This window comes from Pithys albifrons, chromosome 7 (assembly GCF_047495875.1).
Source record: "Pithys albifrons albifrons isolate INPA30051 chromosome 7, PitAlb_v1, whole genome shotgun sequence".
NCBI classification, from domain to species: domain Eukaryota; kingdom Metazoa; phylum Chordata; class Aves; order Passeriformes; family Thamnophilidae; genus Pithys; species Pithys albifrons.
Genome location: NC_092464.1, coordinates 24497415 through 24521015, shown reverse-complemented (window position 1 = coordinate 24521015; position 23601 = coordinate 24497415). Strand labels below are relative to the sequence as shown.

Below are 23601 nucleotides of genomic sequence, written 5' to 3'. Positions count from 1 at the left end.
GTGTCATGTGGTGATGTTATTTCTGGTGGGACACTGTACTTCTGTTGTTAACCTGAAATTACCCTTATGTTTCTTACATTGGACCTGGATGGATCTGGGTGTTTTTGCCTCCCTTTAACTAAGACAAAAATTGAGTGTTCAGCCCTTCTGGTGGGGGCTTAGCACCTTGCTGGACCCTACTTCTAGCACACAATGACGGGGGGGTCAATTCCTGCACAAAGCAGGATACAGTCTAGCCTAATATTTGTTAATCCATAATAGTCTGTCTTAGTGCTGTATAGTGAAAACTATAGTGTGTTTTTGTGCAGATAAACCACCTTTGTCACTGCAAATATTTGCTGTCACAAATTGTTACTGCACAACTCTGGGAGGGTTTGCCCAGTTTGCTGGTGATTTGTATGGTGAGTGACAGCTTTGGACAAGATCCAAATCCTACATTAATACTAATTTAAACTCATGTAAGTTAATGCAGAGCAAACAATAATCAACAGCTAGCTCAACAACTGTAGTAAGCTCTCCACTCTTACCACAGGATTCTTATTTCGAAGATGCCTGACAGACACCTGACATCACATGTTGTTTAGAGAAAGGAAGTGAACTCTTCGCTGAGTTATGCTTATGCTAAGGAAAAAAAATTCAGAAAATTTAAGTGCTTGAAAGTGCTAGGAAAAACATTAAGTGAGGCTCTTTAATACCTGTTTAATATTTTTTGTAACAGAAACAGAGATGCTGTTATTGGAAAAGATCTGAAAAAAATATTCTAAGTACTAATTCTAGTTTGAAATAAGCAGAAGTATGTAGCATCATGATACTTTTTATGAAACTGTAACTAAAGGAAGTCAGTAACTATATAACCTGTACAGTTGGTGCGTTTACTTACTTCTCTTAATTAAAGGTACTTTGTATTGTGTGCCCCATTTATTACATTCTGTGTCATATTTGCTGTGACTGCCGGGGAAGGGTTATGATAAAGTCAGAGGCAATGAAGATGGGTGCTCATCTAACAGGTGCTCCACTCCCTTTTTTCTTTGTATACACATATTCAAATCACATAAGGCAGGGGACAGGATAGGGCCTGTTAACTCACTGCTGATTTCCCTAGCAAATAAACCAGCAGCTGCAGGTCCAAGCCCCAGCTTAGTGCTGAGGAGAAGGTGGCATTTGTGTGGGACAGGATGCTTTCATGGAGCCCTTTAGCCAACTTCTTTTGGAACTTACAGTGCAAAATATATTTTCTACTTGTAGGTAAGATACAGTATGAATTATATTTGGTTGTCATTGTGGAAATGGGAATTGATTTTATAAGATTTATCTTTATAAATTAAAGATATTTTTGTTGTATTGTCAGATGTTCTATTTTAGGAAAGTAGCCTAAAAGCTTTTAATCTTTTAAATCGGATAAAGGCACCTTGTGTTATGAGTGGAGCTAAAGTTCTAGCAGCAGACAAAAATGAGTGCTATACATAATCTATGTAAAATGTGGGCATTGATTAAGTATATATAGTCACATTTATTGAGTAATATATACATTGTGCATTCTTTTCAAAAAGTAAGGCTGGGCAGGTTCTGAACCAAAGTTTATACAGAAGATATTACAGACCTCTTTAAGAATTTATTAAGTTGATACAGTGCTGATACATTATTTTTTCACTTTATTATGATTAATTAATTTATATGTAATACTTAAATATACTTGGTATTAAAACTCAGTTAAGCTTTTAGTCCACTGAAGAATGTCTCCCCCTTAATAGTGCATTTTGATTAATTGTGATTAATTGATTTATTATTTTGGTTAATTAATTTATTATGATTAATTATGATTCCCTGGCCCATTATATCTGAGGGGTTTTTTATAAATGAACATACTTTCATAAAGTGAAAAAAATGCAAAAACTATTATCATTGTTATTTTGCACCAAGTTTGGGGAGGTTGGAGAGCTAAATGAACGCTGGTAAAAAGCAGTTGAGAATCCAAACTCACTTGGACAAGGAGATGTGCATATTAAATTCAGAGAATGCTAAAACCTCGCTAGGCAGGTTTCAGTTTATGCCATAAACTCAAAAGTTACGTCATAGTTTAAATAAAAAACTAAAACTGCAGCCCTTGTTTTATGTCAACAACAATTCTGTTATGCTTGCTAATATTGGTGATAGCAAAGTGAGATGGAAGTAAAGCACAGATCACTGAGCTCCAAATGGAGGTCATTTTGGTACAACACTTATGGTCATAAAACAAAAACTAGTTTCTAGTCTAATCCAAGGGAATCATAGAACTCTTTAGGTTGGAAAAGACCCTTAGGATCGCCAAGTCCAAGCATAAACCTAACAGTGCCAATTCCACCATTAAACCATATCCCTGAGTGCCACGTCTACATGTCTTTTAAATACTCTCTAGAATGGTGACTCCACCACTTCCCTGGGCAGCCTATTCCAATGCCTGACAACACTTCTGGTGAAGAAAGCAACCCTTTCAGTATAGAATATTTCAGACAGCAGAAGATATGATCTCTTCAAAACCCCAAATTCTTCCATCTCTGCTCCTGTAAAACCCTTGCTTTTGACAGAGCACCACTATCAAAAAGTTACCCCAGTCTCAGCCTGCCTTGTCCCTTGCCCTGCCAGCCATGGAAAAGCTCCTGTGTGCTGATGGCTCTCCACAAAATCACTCCAGCAGAGCCAGAGAGAGCAACAAGAACTGAAGTTATCCAAAGCCGCTCCTGAAGGAACTCCAGGGGAAAATGGGATTTCTTCCCTCACCACCTCTGGTCTGGGCAAAACCAATTTCCTTAACTGCACATCAAGATGTCTTTCCAAGCTGTTACATGGAGCCAATTTTCCCTGTGAGTCAAGTGGAACAAGGTTAATTTGCAGTTTCTATTCCCATAGTTTTTAACTGTGAAGAAAGCAAGTTTTCCAGCTGCAATTCTCTTCTTCTTACTCTATTATGGTGTTACCTTTCATACTGGTGATCCCCAGTTATCCTAATACTCACAAGACCTGCTTAGGTTTTGCTAATTTCCTGCACAATCTGTGAGAAATATTATTTGTTTTACATATTTTATGGTTACACTGCAGCTGTTACTGTCTTCTTGACCAACAGCACAATTGCTTATTGACAGCTAAATAAACCCAGAAACTGAACGGCATCATGTGTAAAGAATGATGAAGGATATGGACAGATCTTTTAATTGATCATTTACACATCTCCCAGTGTTTGAGACATGCTTTTGACTTCATTCCAGTTGATCTAAAATTTGAAATGTATTTGTATGTTATGTGAAATAGATCTCCAGCATTAAATATTTTGTGAAGGATTCTACTGATGAGTTCCTTTCTTTGTTTTCAACTGGATAACAGCAATTTAAATCTGATTTGCACAGTAAGGTTTTCCAGGGAGGGAATGAACCTCTGAGAAATGTTACACACATATATTTTAGCAGCCTTTAATAGGACAGTCACATATTTTTCCCACAGAGCTCCTTCTGCCCTCCCCCTATTACCCACCCCTTTCCAGGTAGAAATGTACTCTATGCACTTAAGCTGGGGAGTTACTTTTGGTTGCAGGTATTTGTCAAGACTCAGCTTGGAAAGGACCTCAAGGATCATCTGGTCCAAACAAAGATGATCGGTAGCAGGAAGAGAAAATATGGTGCATGGTGTGTTCTTATGCAGTGTCAGGCGGGTTACTTGAATCATGTTTTTTACATGTCTTACTTACAAGAGGTCACTTTTTACCTGGGGTTTTGTCTTAGGACTTGCAGTGTGGTTTTCAGCATTATTGACCACTCAAAGCTGAACAATCAAACCTCAACTGGAGTCAATAGGAGTTGCATCTTGAACATAATAAAATCTGTTTATATGTATTTTGAAAAATCCGGTCCTTAATATTTCGAAGTGATCATCCAAATTGAGTGGGTATTTTCGCTGTTAATTTTCTCTGGGCTTAAATTCTTCATCTTTAAAGGCCTGTCAATTATAGTGGTCTTGTGAAATCAGTTCATTAATGTCATTGCTTTACATTGTTGCTGTTGTTGTGAGTGCTGTGAAAAAATTCATGTGAAAATCAATCACTCAGTCCCAAGACCAAAGCTTTAATAATGTTCTATAAATATGTCCCAGGCAGACACAATGAAAAATTTTTCAAAAAATGTATGGAAAAGTCCAATGATTAACTGAGGAGTGGCCTTTTTGCACCATAGCAGAGACTGAATTCTTGGAGAAAAGGATTAATTGTGGGGCTGAAAATTTTGCTTCTGTGCATATCAACAGCAATTCTGCTAATTTCCTGAGATCGAAATACTTGACTTTTGCAAGCTTAGTAATGTTTCTTGAATTTAGTCTTGCGTGTACTGAGCAGTCAGCAATAACTGTATGTAATTTAATCAAACATTCATGGAAGTGCTGCTTGTCAGATTTTCAGCCAGTTTCTCAGTGTAACTGGCAAAGTAAGTCCCTCTGTCACTGAACCAGTCTAGAAAAAAAATCCTTAAAATTAAGTATGCAATCCAAGACTGTTAGGCAGTGTAAGACATTGAAATTTGAAATACTTTAAAGGTAAAATATTCTATCTATTAAGGTAAATGTGCATTTTCAACAGTGAAAGATCCATCCTTTGGCTTTTTTTATATTTTGAAGCTGGATCTCTGTAGATAGACCCAACTTAACCAAGGTCAGTGAGCATTTGCCCCCTTCTTACTTGAAATCTGAGTTGTAACCATACAAAAAAGTGTAAGTTTTATTGTTTAGAGATTTTTCGCAATGAGAATTTCTCATTAGAGTTCTCCAGGGTTTCCATTTGTGTTTTGGGTTTGTTTGTTTCTTCTTTCATTTTTATGCAGGTGTTTGTTCTGCCTTAAAGTTGACAGTACCATCTCATACCATCCATGGTATTGAGGGACAACCACTTCATCTTACTGTCGACTACAATTTCAATGCTACAGCTTCTGAAATCCAGATAATTTGGCTTTTTGAGAGGCCTCAGAGTAATCCAAAATACTTGCTTGGCTCTGTAAATCAAACAGTGGTTCCAGACTTGGAATACCAGCACAAGTTTACCCTTATACCACCAAATGCTTCTTTGATGATCAATCCATTGCATACCAGTGATGAGGGCAATTATATTGTAAAAGTCAATGTCCGCGGAAACAGGACAATAGCTGCAAGTGGAAAGATTCAAGTAGCTGTTGATGGTAAGTTAGTAAAAGATAGTATCTTCATTTTGAAATTAAAATTGCAATAGTTTTGCAGTACTGGTTCTTAGTATCTAGTTAAAATAGTGTATCATTTAATGCAACCACACATGAATAAATGCTAACAAGTTATATTGTTTTCTACTGCTACTGAAGGGAATGATAAAATATGTCACCTTTAAGCAAAATTAATATATTGACTAATGTTTCTATATCATAAGTAAAAAACTGAAGGGGTATAGAAACAATATGAAGTTAGACAGACTTGTAAAAAATAAGGTTTCATAAGTTTCTGCTGTGCTATCACAAGGATGCATTGAATTTCAGTCTTTTTACATTAACAACTTGAGCTTTACCATCTGTAAGAAAGAGAACTCTGACTTTTGCCAGTGTTTGTAACCTTGTGTCTGTGAAAGAAGCCCAGATCTGAATTCCTAAAGTACTGCAGTTCCCTCTTTAGACTCTGCTTAAGAAAAAAAAAACCATTGAATTACAGGGGGCTACTGTAATTTATGGATAATACAGAGAGAGCCCTATAGCTGTTGGGTTTGGAAGAACAAGATGACTGACATCTTGAGGTGACAAAGTTGTAGCTGCCATTTAACTGCCAAACCCATCTCAATTTGCAGGCATCCTCACGACTGGACCATTCAGTGGTTCCCAGTGTGGGCAAAGCTGTGGACAGTCATATTGAGAAGTCACACATCGTGGGCAATGTCATGCTTTGTGCTGTTTTCATTTCTGTGGCCTCAGTGATCTGTACATGAGAAAAGAACTGGAGACCATGGGATACCTCATTGCAGCATTTATTTTATTACCAGTAATATAAAGAGTCTGGTTTTATTCAAGTTCTATAACAATTCTTGCAGTCACTGGCTAAGAATATGGCCTTCTTTTTTAACCTTTAACCACATTTAATGGATAAAATTTGAAATATTAGTGATTTCCAGTGAGAATTATTACTGCTATTTGAATCACCTTGGCAACAAAGACTGTAATATAGTGGCTTGTCAATTTACCAACTCTTCTTATCTGTTTTACAGTTCCAGTCACAAAGCCTACTGTACATACTGAACCATCTTCAGGCGTAGTGGAATACGTAGGGAATATTACCCTAAAATGTACTGTGGATAAAGGTACAAGGATAGCTTACCAGTGGATGAAAAATGGGAAGCATCTCCATGCTGGCCCTAACTATATCTTTTCATCAAACAATGCTACACTTCTAATTGTTCCTGTTGTAAAAGAAGACATTGGGAATTACAGCTGTCTGGTATCTAACCCCATCAGTGCAATGGAAAGTGAAATAATTGCACCAACGATATATTGTGAGTATATGAAATATTCATTATTACCTTTGTATGAATGATCTGGCTTGAAAGAGTGCCTCTAACTATGGAAACAGGCAGAGAACAGTTGGGTCAACATTATAAGGAGCTAGCATTCAAAATGAGCTTGTTTGTAATAGCTCTAACTTACAACAGGATAATAAAGTTAGTCAGTGTAATGTAGCTGTGAAGATCAGTTGCAACTCCAGAATTCAAACAGGAACTTCAAGAATCCCACAGACATCTTCAGATCTGGAGGAGATGTGACTTAAAAGGATAAAAATAACCAGATGATTATACAGGAAAATATTGTTAAAAATGGAGATGCCAAACACTATCAAAAAACTAAGCACAGAAAGTACCATGCTGAAGGACTGACGTTAGTGAGTTTCCTCAAGATCATTTGGAGTCCAATTCAGTTTAATACTTCCAGTAATGGCACCAGCCTAAAGATTGAGAGTATCTCAATGAAATTCATCTGTGATATTAAGTAGGAGGACTGAATGACTTCAACAAAGTAATAGAACTGGTATAAAATTTGCTAGTAAAAAATAAATGGGCATACCTTTTTAGGGAATAAAAAATATGAACTTCTACTGATAAGATTGAAATTGTTTAGGGAAATAATCAAGACAGTGAGCCTGGGTGACTGAGCTATCACAACATTTCTGTGAACTGACAGCGTGATTCATGCATGATAAAGACATATGTAATTCTAGGATGGTGGGCAAAGGATTTCCAGCAAGGAAACAATGGAATACTAATGGCACACAGATGATAAGACTATGCAGAATACTGTGTCAGTCCCTGGAGATCCTAGAGCACTGATCTCAAACTGGAAAGAAACAAAAAACAAAGGAATGGGGAAGAGACCCAGAGAACTCAGTCAGGCTTAGCAAAATTAAAGCTGAAAGGAGTGATGCTTTCCATGTCAAATGGGAAACATGACAGGGAAAGAAGTGTTGCTTAAAGACCAATATTGGCAGAAGAATGAACCATACAGTAACGATATATTTTGATTGGGAATGAGGGCACTTGAGAAAACTAACTGTAAACATAGATTGAGTTCATGAATGAATTTAGTTGGAGGAAACAAAAGATTGATTTAATCAGTATTCAACAGTTATACTATAAATCTTAGAAGGGGCACTCATTTTTTCCATTGCCTCCAAGGTTTGCGAGTAGCACATGCTACACATGTAACCTTGCTATACTCTAATCCTCATGTCCTCGGGGGCTGAATTATCACTCTCAGAGGAGAGCTGAAATCAGACAGGTCAGGACCTACTTTGCCACCAGTCCTGTTCAGATGTAACTACCTTATCAAATGGCACAGTTTGGATGGCACAGTGACAGGAACTGGATTCCTGTGCAGCCAAGGGCTGGTGCTCACTCCTGTTTTTACCAAACGCTGGCAGCTGGCAGCCAGTAGGCAGCATATGCCCTAGACTTGTTGGGATTGTGCTACCAGCATATTCAGAATCTACATCTCTTATTGTTGTATTTTCCTCCTCCTCCCTTCATCTCTGATTATCCATTCTGCTACTTATTTCCTTACAACTTGGAAGAATTGGATAAGGGGGTGACTTGCATTGCAAACATGTGTGTGATCTCTTTGCACCAGGAGCAGAGAAAAAGGCTGCCTAAATTAGCAAAGATTAACAGACATTGATTGCTAACATGGAACTTATAAAAGTGTCAGCAATGGATACATGAAGATGAAGCGGCTACTGCAAAGGGTCTTAAACAGGATGGATGTGAATTGAGCTTTCATCTCATTAGAGGATTCATGATAAAATGCTCTACAAGGAAATAACCAGTACTAATGGAGTTTTAACTTATCATTACTATAATAAAAAAAATCACATTTATTCCTCAAGGCAGCACATTTTGTACATGCTTGTGTACACTCACAATCTCAGCTCACTTAAGTGTTTAAAGTGCTAAGAATGAGAGATGAAGGTTTATCACTGCAGTGCCTCTACTGCTTTTTGCACTTTAATTAACTATGAAAGGGCCTTATACACCTGTCTTTTCAAAGAATATCTACAAAAGACCTGGAGACACTGTATCCAGCCTGATAGCCTTCTTATAATGCAAAATAATCAGGTCATACTAGAAGAACAGCTGCCACTCTTGCTACCTTTCGGACTACTTTTTTTGTTTGTGGCACAGCCTGTCTGGCATTTGCATTTCTGACCTGTTGCACACAGGATCAGCTCCAGAGCACTGATCACACTGACAGGTGTCTGGGACACTTGCACTGACCTTCAGTTTCAGTTCTGCTTCCTTCCTTCTTCCTCATTCAACTACATGCATTTTCCAGCAAATTTGAAAAATCTTTCCAAGTTCTAAACTATTTTTGTTTATTAGAATTTTAAAATCTCAAAGTTAATTCTGTGTCCATATTTCTGGAACATTTTGCTGTTTGAGTGGTTGACATACACAGCTCAAAAGATGAGTATATGTCAAAAAATCTGAGATTCAGTTTTTCTCCATATGTGCAAATATCATTAAAAGTATCTGCATTTTCAGAACGTCCTTTGAAATTCATCAGAACTGAGGGTTTGCTTTGTGCACAATATAAGATTTTGAAAAAAATGTTAAGAGAAAACAATGCAATGCTGAAAGACTGCAATACATTTGCTGCCATCTCTATCCAAGTCAGTGATGGGCACTGGGGTCTTACTTTCTGAGCTATATGAGGTCATCTAATTTGGTTCAACCTCTGCCTGCAGAGGTAGTTTGTCTCCCAGCTCCCAGTTGTCAATAACAATCCAGAGCAGGCCCTGGGATCTCTCTGTGCCATATGTCATTGCTGCGGGGGGGTTGCGATAAAGAAAAGGTCACTCACGGTAAATACCTGCCATCTGCTTGGAAACTGTAACAGTCTCATGATGATAGGAGCAATTGGAAATATTCCCATAGAGCAGTAAATTGTGACTCAGAAAGGATGATTTATTATTTTACAAGTCATTTAGTTAACTGTTTTTACTGAGACATGAGGCAGGTTGAAAACAATACTGGAAAGGAGACAGAGCTGAGGGATCCATGAAGGCTGTCAACTGTGGGTTTTAACTAAGTATCAAAGTAGGTTTTTTTCTTTATTTCTTATAAATATTCTTCTGCTTCTCCATTATCTATGATGATAATGCACCCCAGAACATGGCTGTTGTAGTAGTCTGACCTAGAAACAAATTATTTCAAGACTGGAAAAAGCTGCTGTCCTGGAGGCTGCAGCAGAAACTGTTGTACTGTATTGACAGAGTTGAACGTAACAGGCTAAGTGGGATTTTCTTCCTTAGGACTTCCCAAAGCTAGAATATATGTACTACTAGAGCAGAAATGGTTAATTACCTGCTTTTCAGGATCATCCTTGAAGCTGTGTATACCTGTCAGCTAACCAGTGTTTAGGGATGTTGATGATGTACACAATGCACAGGAGAGGCAAAAGACTGATCCAGATGAAGCAGAAGAGTTCCTCAATCCTTGTGTTTACTTCAGCAAGGAATGCCACTTTTCAGATTTTGCCAAGATTTGACTGTTTCTTAAGAAAATCTCTCTTGATTTTTTTCAAACAAATTTCCCCGGCCGGGTTGCACCAGTGTTTTTATAATGGTTTCTTTCAGTTTGCAGATCTCATAAAAAAGTATTGTTTTCACTGTTATCTCTCTATGCTGTACTGTTACAATACTGATAAAACAGTATCAAAACTCAGTTCTGATTCTTTTGCAGATGTGGCAAATCACCCAGTACAGTGAGGGGGCACAGAAACCAGTCAGCTATTCTTACCATGAGTCTCTGTTTACAGATATCAAAGGTTATATTACCAGTGAAAATAAAAGTTAATTCTTCTAAGAAAGGAGAACTGGAAAGAAAGAACCAACTAATTGCTCTGAAAAGTAAAAAAGTATGTTCCTACCCATAAATACTCTGTGAGGGGCTTTATTTTCTTTTATGAAAAATGTCAAAGATCACTACATCCCTTATGCTTTCCTATCTGAAAAAAGGGGAAGTAAATACCTCTAAGAGGCAAGCCCCTGTGAGAAACTGGTGTTCTGGGATAGGTCTGTACTTTGCAGAAATGCTCATTGCAGCTGACCCTTGAAGACAATAAAGTAAATTACTCAGGAACTGCATAGCCTGTGAAGAAGCAGTCTAGCATCTAGAGTTTAAAAAAATGCCTCGATTTTTCAGAGTGGCCCCTGCAATGTAGGTAGGAGCATCTCTAATTCATGCTAAAGTTCATCTGTATTTCATTTCCCAAGTAAATATTTTGCATTATGTTGGCCATTCCTTAAAATGCAATTGCAAAAGGTTTGCCACTAGGAAATAAATATAGAAAATAAGATAGTTGACAAGTTTATGTTGCAAAATATGGATATTTGGTTAAAAGTGGACTAAACTGAGGTTATGTGTGGTACCCTATATTCTCTAAGTGATCACAAACAGAAAAAAACACAGAGGCCCACAAAAAATGGCCTGGTTTGTGCTGTGTGGGGGTGGCCTATGTGTTCTTGAAGAATAAACGACTCTCATTAAAAAAGACAGATGGTAAATACAAGTGTACATTAGAGGAAATGCTAACACCAGCCTGAATTTCCTGGTGAGAAGTAGAGTCTGAAATGTACCAGTGTGCAGCTTCATCTAGCAGCCAGTTTCACATTCAAACCCAGCCCGATTATCTTAATTCTTCTAGACAACCATGGGAAGGTGTAAATATTACTTGACTGTACTGTCTACCATCGGCATTTGTCAGCAGCTTTACTGAACTTCAGAAATCCTACCAAAAAGATATTCTTCATATTTTCTTCTTTTGGCTTTGTCAATATTATGTCTGTGCATTTTTGATTCTTCACATAAGTTCTTAGGGAATTAGCAACACTAAAATTATTAGGGGTTTGTTTGGGGTTTTTTAGCTGGAAAAAACCTATTTAATAAGGCACATTTTGATTATTATATTATTTACATTAATTTCTATACTTTGAAAACTGTAAAAATAATTGTAACATGTAAAGATATGAAAGCCCCATGATCTGAAATGATCTAATAAAAATAGCTTGGGAAATATTCCTATAATATTTAAATATATTGTTTCCCTTCACATTTTTCTGTGAAGATAACCTTAGAATAGTAAGGTGTTGAAATAGTACACGACTGCTAAAGTGAGGGGAAAGTTGAAGTTGATTCCAGCAGTCATTTACGGAAACCTTTTTCTGAAGTTGTCTAAGGCATACTCTACTCCATATTACACCTGTAGGATGGCTCCCTAAGTAATCATTATACTGCTAAGTACTACAATGAATGTTTATATGCTCCAAGACTAATTTATTCCTTTTACATTTGCAGAGAAATTACTTATGCCAGTAAGTTTGTCATTGAAGTAGAAATCGAATATGCCTCTGAAGAAAATATGCTCCTTTACTTTATAGCATTTCTAACTGATTTCAGTTTTCTTTCTTTCTATCATACTGAGCAATGCATGGAGCTGTGCCTTTTCCCTAAACAGCAATTAGACCAGTATTAAGTGGATGTAGTTTGAGCTAAACCTAGTACAGATCCAGTTATCAAACTGAAAGCCTTTTAATTAAAATGACTGAATCCACTCTAAAGGCTAGTCTAACCTAAAAGTTCTAAGTTTAAAGATATGATTCTGTTTAAAGTTTAATTGTATACTATGATTTTCATTTTCTCACTGTGTTTTCCTTTTTTTTTTTTTAATGCAGATGGACCTTATGAACTTAGAGTTAAGTCAGATAAAGGTCTGAATATAGGGGCAGTGTTTACAGTTGACTTGGGGGAAGTTATACTGTTTGACTGTTCAGCAGATTCAAACCCACCAAATACATACTCATGGATTCAAAGGGATGACAATACCACTCATGTAATCAAATATGGTCCCCATCTGGAAGTTGTATCTGATAAAGTGGCCCAGAAGACAATAGATTACGTGTGCTGTGCTTTCAACAATGTGACTGGAAAACAAGATGAAACTCACTTCACAGTCGTCGTTACTTCTATAGGTAAGAAAGTAACTTCATTGCTGTAACTGTAACATCTGAGCAGTGTGTCAGCCTCAGAAAAAGGAAATAATTCTTAGAATATGTATCAAAATTCAGATCTTGTTAGCAGGGTGGTAAAGGGGCTTTTGGCTGCTCACTGAGATACATGTTTACTTGCAGTGTGACACAACTTTGAACAAGGCCCACTAAGAGTGAAGTTTTGTGCGATTTTATTACTATGTTCATGAAAATTGTTTCACTGTCATTTTTGTGAATCTCTGGATTGACTGCTAGGTTCTGTTGAACCCACACCTTTACTTCTCCTACACTATAACCTCAGCTTCTGTATCAGATAGTGTTAAACGCCAACAAAGCAGTTTTTCAGAAAACTTCCAGAAGCATACAGGGAAGAGCAAGATATTGAGGAAGAGTGATATCTCTTATTAGTACTGATGGATACAAGTATTTTCAGATAAGGAATGTATGTTATTAAAGTTCAACAGTGAATTACATGGTGGTGTAAGTAAACATTAACAATTCTAGCTCTCTGCACAGGAGTTCATCAAGTACTGCAAACACATCCAGCTAAATAACACACTTTTGAATTGTACTAATAAAGCTGACACTGACAGATATACATCATTAAATTACATGTATGGATTATGATGTGGCCTTTAATTATGAGAATTCTGCACAATTCAGAGCAAAAGGATGAAATTGAGAGTGCACAAGCAACTATATCTGGTATTTCCTAACTATCACATTCCTGTCTTTCCAAAATTCTCAGCAAATGTTTTCTATGTACTTTTAAGTATGTAATTTTAGGCAATTTGTGTTTGTGTTGTATCAATAAATCCTGCTGAAAAACTTCTGTTAATGCATATACCAGCAAAGATCTGAGCAAAGGAAAGAAATATTTGAAGTATATATAGACATAAACTCAAACAAACAAAATTTCTTGGTTTCTGATAGGGTCTGATGAACAACCAGACTGTCAGTGATCTGAAAATCTTTAGAAAAAAATATAATAGTTCTTCTATCCTACTCTATAGCTCCTACCAAGATATTTCCCTCCCATCTAACACAACCTGCTCACCTCCTCACCAAATGTCTTGGTAGTTTGGTGTCTCCATGCCTAAAGTTTGAGTGTGCTTCTACTTTTTCTAATGTTGTAATTTGTGGATTATATTAACTGACCTTCACTGAGCTCTGGGTGCCAATCTGTTCTGGACTCATTTCAGATATGCATGTCATTGCTTTTTCAATTCAAGATTTGTGGGACAATACAGGTATTACCAATTCACAAGAACCCAAATTCTCCACCTATTTTGTGTCTCCATGCAGGTTTACTATCTTCAGATTAATTTAAAAAAATGCCTTTTTTTTAGTATCATTGTAGAAAACAAGAAACTAAATGCAGTATTCATCTTCTTTGTCACAGGGTTGGAAAAGCTGGCTCAAAAAGGAAAATCTTTATCTTCACTTGCAGTAATAACAGGAATTTCATTATTTTTGATCCTAGCTATGACTTTTTTATTCCTATGGAAAAGATATCAGCCACATAAAGGTATGTAAGTGTTAGGCACAATACAGTTCTTCTTTTGGACCATCAGAACAAAACGAATAATTTTTCTTTCCTTTTTTTCAGTGATACAACAGAAGCTGCAGAGCAGGTACAAAATAAATCATTCTTAGGTCTTGAAGTCCTTTCCATCAAGAGAATGGTATTTTATCATATTAATTTTCTTTGCTTGGCTTGTGACATCAAACTGAGAAACATGTTTATGTTTTCTAGGCCAGAGGCTGATTACAGAAAGGCACAGGCATTTTCAGGTAATGCTAATAAAAGAAATATGAGCATAAGGTCAAAATCCATTCCTGATGGGAAAAAGAATTCTCCACATAAAAAAAGAAAGAAGTAAAGGAAGGGAAGTGTGTTTTTATCTTGGGTTGCACACCTCTATGTTAGCATACTTAGAACCAAAATGGCAAGTCAGCTTGGGTTTAGCTCATGCCTGGAGTTGACAGCAGTATGTACCCTGTTGGCTTGAATTCTAGCTGTTAATCTCAGTATTCTGGGATTAGAATCACCTGCATTCCATTGTTCTCACCACGATGACATAAATTATTGTTATTCTGGGATAGCAGTAAGAGGTGATACACCATGGGAGGATCACAATTATAGATGTTCATGGTGGCAATTTGCACAAAATCATGAGATAATAATATGATATTACAGTATAATCTTCTACCATATTCTGTACTACCTTTCTTTCTGTCATCAGGACCCAGTGTGATTTTTATCACTGCCTCTTTTTCTTCCACAATCCTTCCCACATAATCCTGGTCAGGAGATGTTGGAGACAAGCCATCCTTTGGAAGGGTAGCACTTTTATTCCCATCCTTTTCTACCAAAGCATCAGAAAAGGCTGTAAACTGCCACATGCATGAGAATAGGGAAGTATACAGAGCTTAGGAAGGTAAGAAATTCACTTGAGCACAGGGGCCCTTCTTCCCAACAAATGATATCAGAGGACAGGATCTCAGCATTGTTGTTAGTGCCACAGACTTTGCTGTGGAGTGAGACAACTGAGTCTCAGATCTCCTGGACAGTGGGAGGATAGAGAAAGACATTAACTACACCTAACTACAAGCTGTATTTGAAGTCCCAAATAATAATGTGGCACCTCTTAGTATTATGTTCCCTTTTTTTTCTCAGCACTGTAAAAGGTTCAGGTGGTACTGCCTCACTACAGTGTAGATGTGCAAACTTTATGGATTGAGCGTCGTTTCTATGGGAAATGAAAGTAAATTGGTCACTTCAGCCTCCCAGCAAAAACAGTACTAATGGCTATACCAAAACTGTTACTGAGGTTAGCAAGAGGTTTGCCTCTTGATCCCAGGTGTTGGAGATGGCCAAGCACCATGCACACCAGCTGTGCAGCTGCTCTGCCTCACTCTACACCAGTTTGAGAGCTTGGTGGTCAAGTGGTTTAAAGCAGATCAAATAAACAGTATTCGGATATTTTAAAAATTAGGGCAAAATACTTTGCCAGCCATTATTTTCCAGGTTCATATTGCATCTTGATCCTTTTTCTCATGTTTGTATGTTCTAACTTTAGGACATGAAAGTGCTTCAGATGATTTTGGGATATATGAATTTGTTGCTTTTCCTGATCTTGCCAGTGGTTCTCGGGTATGTGATTTTACATAATAAACAGATGATTTCTCTTCTATTTCTTAAGGTGTACTAAATATCTGTACTAGAATCCTTCTGGAAGTTTACTTCTGTCATTTTTGCAGATGTCTGTATGACACTACATTCATAGCTATTGTTTGCCCAGTACTTACTTTATTTACTGCATTACTAGTTCAATACTTTGTATCAATATGGTGCAGTAAGGAGTAATCAAGTTCTAAAGACAGCAATCTCCATTCAACTAGCCTATATTAAAAGAGTATTGTTAGTGTTGGGTAGATGGGTAGCACTGAACCACTTGTGTCATGCAATCAAATTAACTATTGTGAGGCCATTTTATCCCTTGACCCTAATATTGCTGCTCATGCAATATTCAACTCCGGCAGTTTAAAAGAGCCTCAGGGAAGTATTTAAAGTTTTCACTGTAAAAAAATATACAAGCTAAATCTCAGCTGTATTTCACAAAAAATATTATTTTACCTCCATGCATTGTGGGGCAGGACTTAAGCAAATGAATTTTGCTAGCAGAAAAAAATCCTACTACATTAGCTTCTCATATCACAACTCTGCAAGAATCGGGGCCTTGGTAAGTCAGGACAGAGAGAGCAGTGACAAGGACAACAGAATGGATGTACAAGCAAAGAAATCTATTATAATTTCCAGTAAAAAATTCAAGAAACGACACTGGTTTAGGTTCAGTTACTCAGATTTGTAGCATTGACAATAATGTCAGCATTTGATTGACTGATTCATTTTAGTTAGTAGAGAAAGGGGAAAGTAAGAAAGTGGAGATAATGAAGAACTGAAGGTAGAGTATAGGCAGAAAGACTGGGAATTTCTTATAGGTGAAGAGTCTAGGTATGTCTATTGTTTTGACATAAGATCAGATTAATATAATTCACAAATTACACAACTTCATTATTACTTCACTTATGGAAATTCCCTGCATTTCTGTCACTTTGACATGCTGGTGAGAGTTTCATGCTGAACCCATGTCCTGAATATTTTCTCCTTTTTTCCTGTCTGTTCTCCTGCTTCTCTCTTTATTAAATGTTCCTTTCTTGACCTGTGCTATGTTAATATAAAGTACTTGCTATATTAAATGCAAAAGCTTCATCCTAAACCTTCTAAGGTCCCAATTGAATTTAAAACTATGACTTGCCTTATTAGAAATGTGATGAAAACTTACCCACAATGAAATATAAACTAACAGACATGACTTGTTCAAGCCACTCACAAAGCATTGATTGAAAGTTAAAAAAAAAATCCAAGTTACATTATCAATTTAATTTCTGTTGAATCTTTTCCTATTTTTACTTACAGTAGGAATACATTTTGCTGCTTTTAGGTTTCAAGTCAATCCGTTCGTGGATCTGACTTTGTCCCAGACCAGGATATGCTTAGTACAGTTTATGAAGTTATTTGTCATGTTCCTGACCACCCACAACAAGACCACCAACAGTAAGTTAAAGGCTGTATTCACTCATATGATAGCTCAAAGACAAGTACTTTTGCATCTGGAACAATTCACATTTTGGTAGCTGTTGCTTAATTCCACTGAGTGGGTTAAGGAAGGAAAACAGGTAAAAGCTACGTCAGTTCATCCACCTATACAATGCCTCACTTTTCCTCAAACTCCCATCTATTGTTTCATCATGCTGGTTTTGTCTAAGTGTGAAAAACAAGAGATAAGATCTTCAAACACTATTTCAAATTAAAATTCCTGTATGATTTAGAATGGTGTCTATAATTTCATAGCACCAGGACATCAGCACTTCCTACTGAGCAGATTAAATATTCAACTAAAGCAGTTTAATTGACAGCACAGCTTCAAGACTTTCTAGCCATCTGTCAAGTAGAGTTAGTGTGGGCTTTTTAGCAGTGCCAAAACTTATCAGCTGATCAGTAACCAGTGGTTGTTAAAATAGCCACTGGAATATTAAGGGACATTGCTCAGCTGCTTCAGTAAGCAGTGTCTTTACAGCAAAGGAATTTTTGTTCTGTGGTACCCTGGCTGGGAGCTCCACAGAAACACTTTTGCTGAGTTACATACCAGGAAGGCCACAGCGTGTTGTGGTTAATGTGGTTATGTGGCTGGTGTTTGGTAGACCTGGTTTTGTTCAAATCACCCACTGCCTAGCACTTCTTGGCATAAGAAGAGTGAATACACTGTAAAGTTTCTGCAATGGCAGTATAGCTGCTATAAATCTGTTGTGAATATTGAAAGTCTTTCTTACAAATTAAGAACAGCACACAAGACTTTATTTGGTAACAAGCCTATTATATCACACTTTCCATGTTTTTATGAGTGTTCTGGGTTTCTTATGGTTGAAAACAAAAATACACGCAGTTATCAATATATTAATCCGTTGTCTGAGTAATCACAATGTTTATGTGACTATATTAGCATGCAGTACTTACACTACAAAAAATTTAGTGCAGCTTACATTTGCACCTGTATGTCCAAATTATGTATGCAAACATGCAGCCATGCTTGTAAAGCAAGCTGAGCAGTGAGAAACCAACAATAAACTACTAATGATGGTTTTGTTCTGCTTGGAATTTTTCACTTTGAACCCTAAGATGATTTTTAAAGCCAGATATAAAAATAGCATTCATAAATTACATGATTTCTTGTTCTTCCTCCTACATGTCTTCCTTCTCAACTTTCTCACTGATACATGACCTCTCTGAAAAAAGGAATAAATGCAACAAAAAGGTAACTTGAACTTTGTGACAGTTGAGATTTCAACTCAAACTTTGCAAAACATATTCTGTAGTTGTGAATAACTAGTTTGCAAAACCTACTTTGCTGGTCTTTTCATATTTCATATTCTGAAAAAAGGAACATAGGAATAAAATTCTCACTAATAACACAAAATCTGCTAAGCACAGTACTGGGTAAACTATTCAGATTAGAAAGACCATGTTCATGAATTTTCCAGTTCCTTATCTGTGGAGAAGGAGGACTCTGAGTGATAAATAGATAAGGACAACAAAGTCAACACTGGTGCTTGCAGCAGGATGCATCAGTGTAAGGGGGGAAATAAAACACCATGGAACAGGGAATGAAGCTGTGAATGTAATTGCAAACTCCTGTAGTGCAAAGAAATGATTCCTTATGGATGAATCCCACAGACTTGGTATACAGCCATCTGTACAGTAATCAGCAATATTCATGGTAAAAATGATACAAAACTTGCCTGCACTCTGTTTATTGCAGGAATCTCTCTTTGTACAAAACAAAAATAACAGATATTATGGGAGCCAAACAGGTTTGTTAGTAAAGTGGTCATTTTGCTCTCATTCCCAGTGCTTTTGACTGGAACTGCTGTCATTTCATAAATTTATTAAAATAAATGTGCAAAGAAAAGTAAGTCAAAAGCAATATTTCACTCTCAGATTTACAGTCTGAGCTATCTTCCAAATTCTCTGTTTGAACATAACTTCACCAGCACTAGCTGGTGTTCTCTCTCTTGCTCTTAGAAATCCCAGTGACAGTACCAGCACATTCACAGACCAGCCAATGCCTAACACCTGGGAATAGCTTTCCACTTTTCATCCTGCTTTTTCCAGCCTTTTTATCCTTTCATCCACACATACACTTATGCCTCTGACACTCTAAATAATTACAAAATTTTAAATGTGCCCCAACTCTTAAAAGGTAAAAATATTGATGGAAAAAAATTAAAGTCTTCAACTGGGTTTAGACTGCTAGACTCATAACCTAATTGCAGTCAAAAACATGAGGTGAGATGCTAGCTGTCTGTGCAAACTTTTATATTCATGTGGTCACATTAGTTGCTGTTCACAACAGTCTTTTACAGATTCACCTCTTCTGCTCCTCAAAAGAATCAAACAGAAAACACAAAATCAGGTTTTGAGGGAACTGTTCTGCTCCATTTCTCCACAGTCACAGAGAGTTATGGAACTGTCACATACTCAAGTATTTCATTAAACAGACTCCTTTAAGCCATTTTGTTTGATTTTTTAAGATCTCTGCAATTTTTTTTAAACTAAATATAAATCATTTGGCAAACTGGACAACAGGCTCTTCCACATATGAAATAAATCTGAAAATGGTTGCAAAAGCTAATGAGTAAAAGGTTTAGTCAGCTTTTACAGATAAGCATTGACAGCTCTCAACTGTTCTTCTAACAGAAACTGTTTGTGACTTGGGTTTCATTTTCATTCCAAATGAAGATAATTTTATGTCTTCTCCCTGTCCTCTAATCCATGCTCTTTCCCTCTGAGCAAGCATTAATCATTTCACAAATCTCTGCTCTGCCAGCTGCTGAAGAGCAGTGAGGATGCAAAGTCTTGTCAGGCATTTTAGCAAGGGGTTTTTACTGTGGGCAGCACTGGCTCAGCCCACCATTACCACCACTCTTTAGCAAGTGCTCCAACATATTATTGTTGGTAAAGCAAGAGCAACTTGAAATATCTATGCTGAAGGAGCAGCAATGCAGAGTGCCATGTTAGCCATTATGTTATTTATGGCTCAAATCTGTCTTGTCTTTTAAATATTAGACATATAATGCAAGCTAAAAATTCAATCAAAAATCATTGTGTTGCAAATACGCTCCAAGGGTTGTCATTCAGTCTGAAGAACTGTTTTGCTTTTCTGTTTAGAACTGCTGGTTTGTTTACATGTTTGCAAAGAAAGGCAGCATTGTGGACAACTGTTACAAATATATGTTTTTTCCTAGATGTATATGAAGACATGGGAAGAGGAAATCAAAGCATCTGAAAATACTTCTTTTTCTTTATAACACAGTGAAAGAAATGAGAACAACTTCAAGAATGGCAAAGGCTTATGCCACCTTTTCTTGAAATAGCAGTTTTTCTTCAGACTGACAACCCCTTTCCTTGAGCTGCTCCAAACTGCCCATTTCTCTTTTTTCGCTTTTAAGGTAATAATTCCTTGAAAAATATGAGTGTTTTTCATTCATTTTTTTCCTTATCAGTGACTATGAAAGACAAAGAGACAGCTTAAAAAATGCAGTATAAAACCTTTGGTAAAGGCACAAGAAGGAATCGGGTCCGGGATGGCACCCTAACTTGTTTTATTAAAAATGGCAAAAGGTAGTGTATGGAGGATTTTCATTGGGGTTAACTTTTAAAGAGAAAATCTCCATACTGCCATGAAAAGTAATAAATGCAATGTCAGATTGCAAAATACATTTGGGCTTTAAAATAGTGTCATTCTTTTAACTCATTTAGTGTTACATTATATTTTAATTTACAAACATACAAGCTTATCTACCAGGCAGTTACAGTTTAAAAATGTGCTTATGTATAGTATTCAAAATCATGTGTTCTCATTAAATTCTGTTTCCTTTGCATTTGAACTGGTTTTCTATTTTCTGCTGAAAAGCATGTTTCTCCTTGACTAGGAGAGCAAGTAATTGAAGTTATTTCTTAAAGCTGCAGAATTTTCAGACTATTTGTATATTAAAATTGTAATCCTCCAATGCAAATGAAACCAATCTTACTGTGTTTAAACAGTGTGCTACAAGTCCCTTCACAAATAGAGTAATACTATTCCAAAAGCTTCTGTTAGCTGGTATCTGAATCCTACAGGAAAATTTGTTGTTTCAGTAAAATCAAAAATGAGCAATTCAGATCTATAGAAAGGCCTGTGAGACTTAGCTATCAGCCAGAAGCAGCAAGGAGCTCAGCTACTGCTGGTTGATAGGGAGGAGGGTTACTCCCCAAGAATTCACATAGTAAGAATTCACAAGACTCTGCAGGTGCACAAAAATAGCCAGGATGAAATAATACAAACCTGGGACTTGTGAGAGATAGGTTCTAACCAATTGAAGTATCTGGAGTGGTGGTGTGTAACTCCTTTAGCCAATAAGCTGTAGTTCTAACCCTATATAAACTGTGTGCTTTGTGTAATAAAATGTCTTCACTATGAATCTCATAGATTGGTGTGAAGTCCAGTTCCTCTGCCATTTATTTTTAGTTTACTTTAAAAATTCACTGTTAATTCTTCAGAGTCAGCTATTAGATGTTGTCAGTTGGCTGCAGCCAGGGAAAAGGGGAATTATGAACTGAAATAATCTACAAAAAATAAATAAAAGGATAGTTCAGTAACAGCTAATTTTGTGGAAAATCATTAGTGTGAGTAATGAGAAAGCATACAGTGTGTCCATCCTTTAAAACAAGCTGTACAGGATTATTCAAAGCACTCTGTTTTATGAAAAATTATTTCCACTTGCTTAAAACACCTTCCTAATCTGCATTTAGTAAACATTCTTCCTGCCTCCACCTTTCAAAGACAAGGAAAAATGATGTGATTTTCAATGAATATTGAAAAGGGAAATGGATAACTTCATCATTACATCTGAGGAAAATAGGATTTGACATTTCACAAAGGCAGCTGATGCAGCCCAGATATGTGAGAAGTACTGACATCATCTCAAAGATAACGTAGTTGCCAGATTTGCTCCCCAAGAAATAACCCTCTGACATGAAGGCAAGCAGAGGCTGTAAGCAGAAACATTTGGGCAGAATTCAGGAGTAATGAAGTTGTCCTGAAGGACTGAGAAACCCAGAAGACTACCCACAGATTCCCCCATCATTCATTCAAAGCTGACTTTATTTATGTGTTTCGCACTGAGACAGTCCTTTGAGATATGCAAAGTCTGGTTTTTCACTTCTTTTTCTCTTCTCGCTGGAGTGCCCTGAAATGAGTACACAAATTTCTGAAGTGCTTGACACTATTCCATCTTAACCACATTTGATGTCACTGCAGGACCACAGGGCAACAAATGCAGGTGAATTAACAGAAATTACTGTTTCTCCATCTCTGGAGCCTCTGCATTTAAAACTGCCACTAGTATATATTTTTCTAAGTTTTTTGTGACAAAAAAAATCAGTTCCGTATCAGTTCCATTCTTCATTCTTTTAAGCTCATTTAGGCCCATGCCTAAGTGGCTTTTAAGGCTTCCACAACATTTTGTTTCAGAATCTGTGCTCATATCTTAATAACAGATCAGCAAGCTGTTATGGATTAAGTCATTTGTCAATACTGTCAGATTGTTGCCTAAAATTGAAGAAAAGAACTTTCGAGACAATATTAATACAGAAAAAATAGAGATGGTCTTTAATGAAAGTGCTTTCAGTTGCTACACAATCTATAGGTCCATGCACCAGGATAGAATTGTCACAATTTTATAACTTTAACTAATTACCATATGTAGTGGGTACATCCCACCCAAAACCCATTTGCCCCTCGTGCCACTCTTAGAACTGCTCCACTGGAGCCTGTCCAAGGCTTCTGGACCCTCTATCTTGTTTTGACTCCGATATATCTTATTATTCCTGCCCAAGTGTGTGTGTCCCAAATGAGATATCCTTGCTAAAATCTCTTTCCTTGAAAGACCATTAAACAGAATTTCAGGAATGTAACATAAAGCATGAGAAAGGGGTTTAGAAACCCTTAATTGCTATGTTAAGAGTGAGAAACTATACAGCTATATTAAAATCTTAAGGCATCAAGATGACTTCAACAATCCAAGACAGAAGTCCACTCTTACAGTCCTTCAAACTTCTGAAAAATACCTGTAAAAGTACCTGTTAAAATTCCTGTAATTTTAATAAAATATTTTTTGCATCACATAATGTCTCATAGTTCTATAGGTCCATGTATGGTTATGCATTTTCACTGGAAAGGGCAAATATCATTAGGTTTGCAAATAAGAAACAAAAATCTACCTGTTGCAAATAAAATGTCCCCTGGAGGCTCTGTATGGTCATGGCTGTACATTCTCACTCTCCACTTACAATCAAAATTTAGAGAGAAAAACTTAACTGGTAGGCCAATTTATTTCCCTACAGAAAGAAGAAAAATTCATTGTCTGGCTTAAATAATT

General features: G+C 36.8%; 1 protein-coding gene across 4 annotated transcripts; it reads left to right on the top strand.

The window, feature by feature from the left end:
• The first annotated feature begins 1110 nt into the window (after positions 1-1110).
• HEPACAM2 (HEPACAM family member 2) lies at positions 1111-23227 on the top strand. 4 transcript variants are annotated; one of them, XM_071560007.1, is made up of 11 exons: positions 1111-1245; positions 4839-5189; positions 6233-6517; positions 12244-12540; positions 13961-14086; positions 14168-14192; positions 14315-14352; positions 15642-15715; positions 17067-17179; positions 18419-18437; positions 20428-23227. In XM_071560007.1, exons 1-11 carry the CDS (start codon positions 1176-1178, stop codon positions 20488-20490), a joined length of 1461 nt encoding a protein of 486 aa, XP_071416108.1. In that variant the 5' UTR covers positions 1111-1175; the 3' UTR covers positions 20491-23227. The 4 variants fall into 4 exon arrangements, with proteins under 4 accessions (XP_071416108.1, XP_071416112.1, XP_071416110.1 ...); XM_071560011.1 differs by lacking the exon at positions 4839-5189; XM_071560009.1 differs by lacking the exon at positions 18419-18437.
• Positions 23228-23601: the final 374 nt, after the last annotated feature.

What these genes read in the sequence shown, in the direction of transcription:
- HEPACAM2 (XM_071560007.1), top strand. Translation starts at nt 1,176, where the DNA reads ATGCTTTCATGGAGCCCTTTAGCCAACTTCTTTTGGAACTTACAGTGC. An exon ending in GATTCAAGTAGCTGTTGATG is followed by an intron (nt 5,190 to 6,232) that starts GTAAGTTAGTAA and finishes TCTGTTTTACAG; the next exon opens with TTCCAGTCACAAAGCCTACT. An exon ending in CAACAGAAGCTGCAGAGCAG is followed by an intron (nt 14,193 to 14,314) that starts GTACAAAATAAA and finishes TATGTTTTCTAG; the next exon opens with GCCAGAGGCTGATTACAGAA.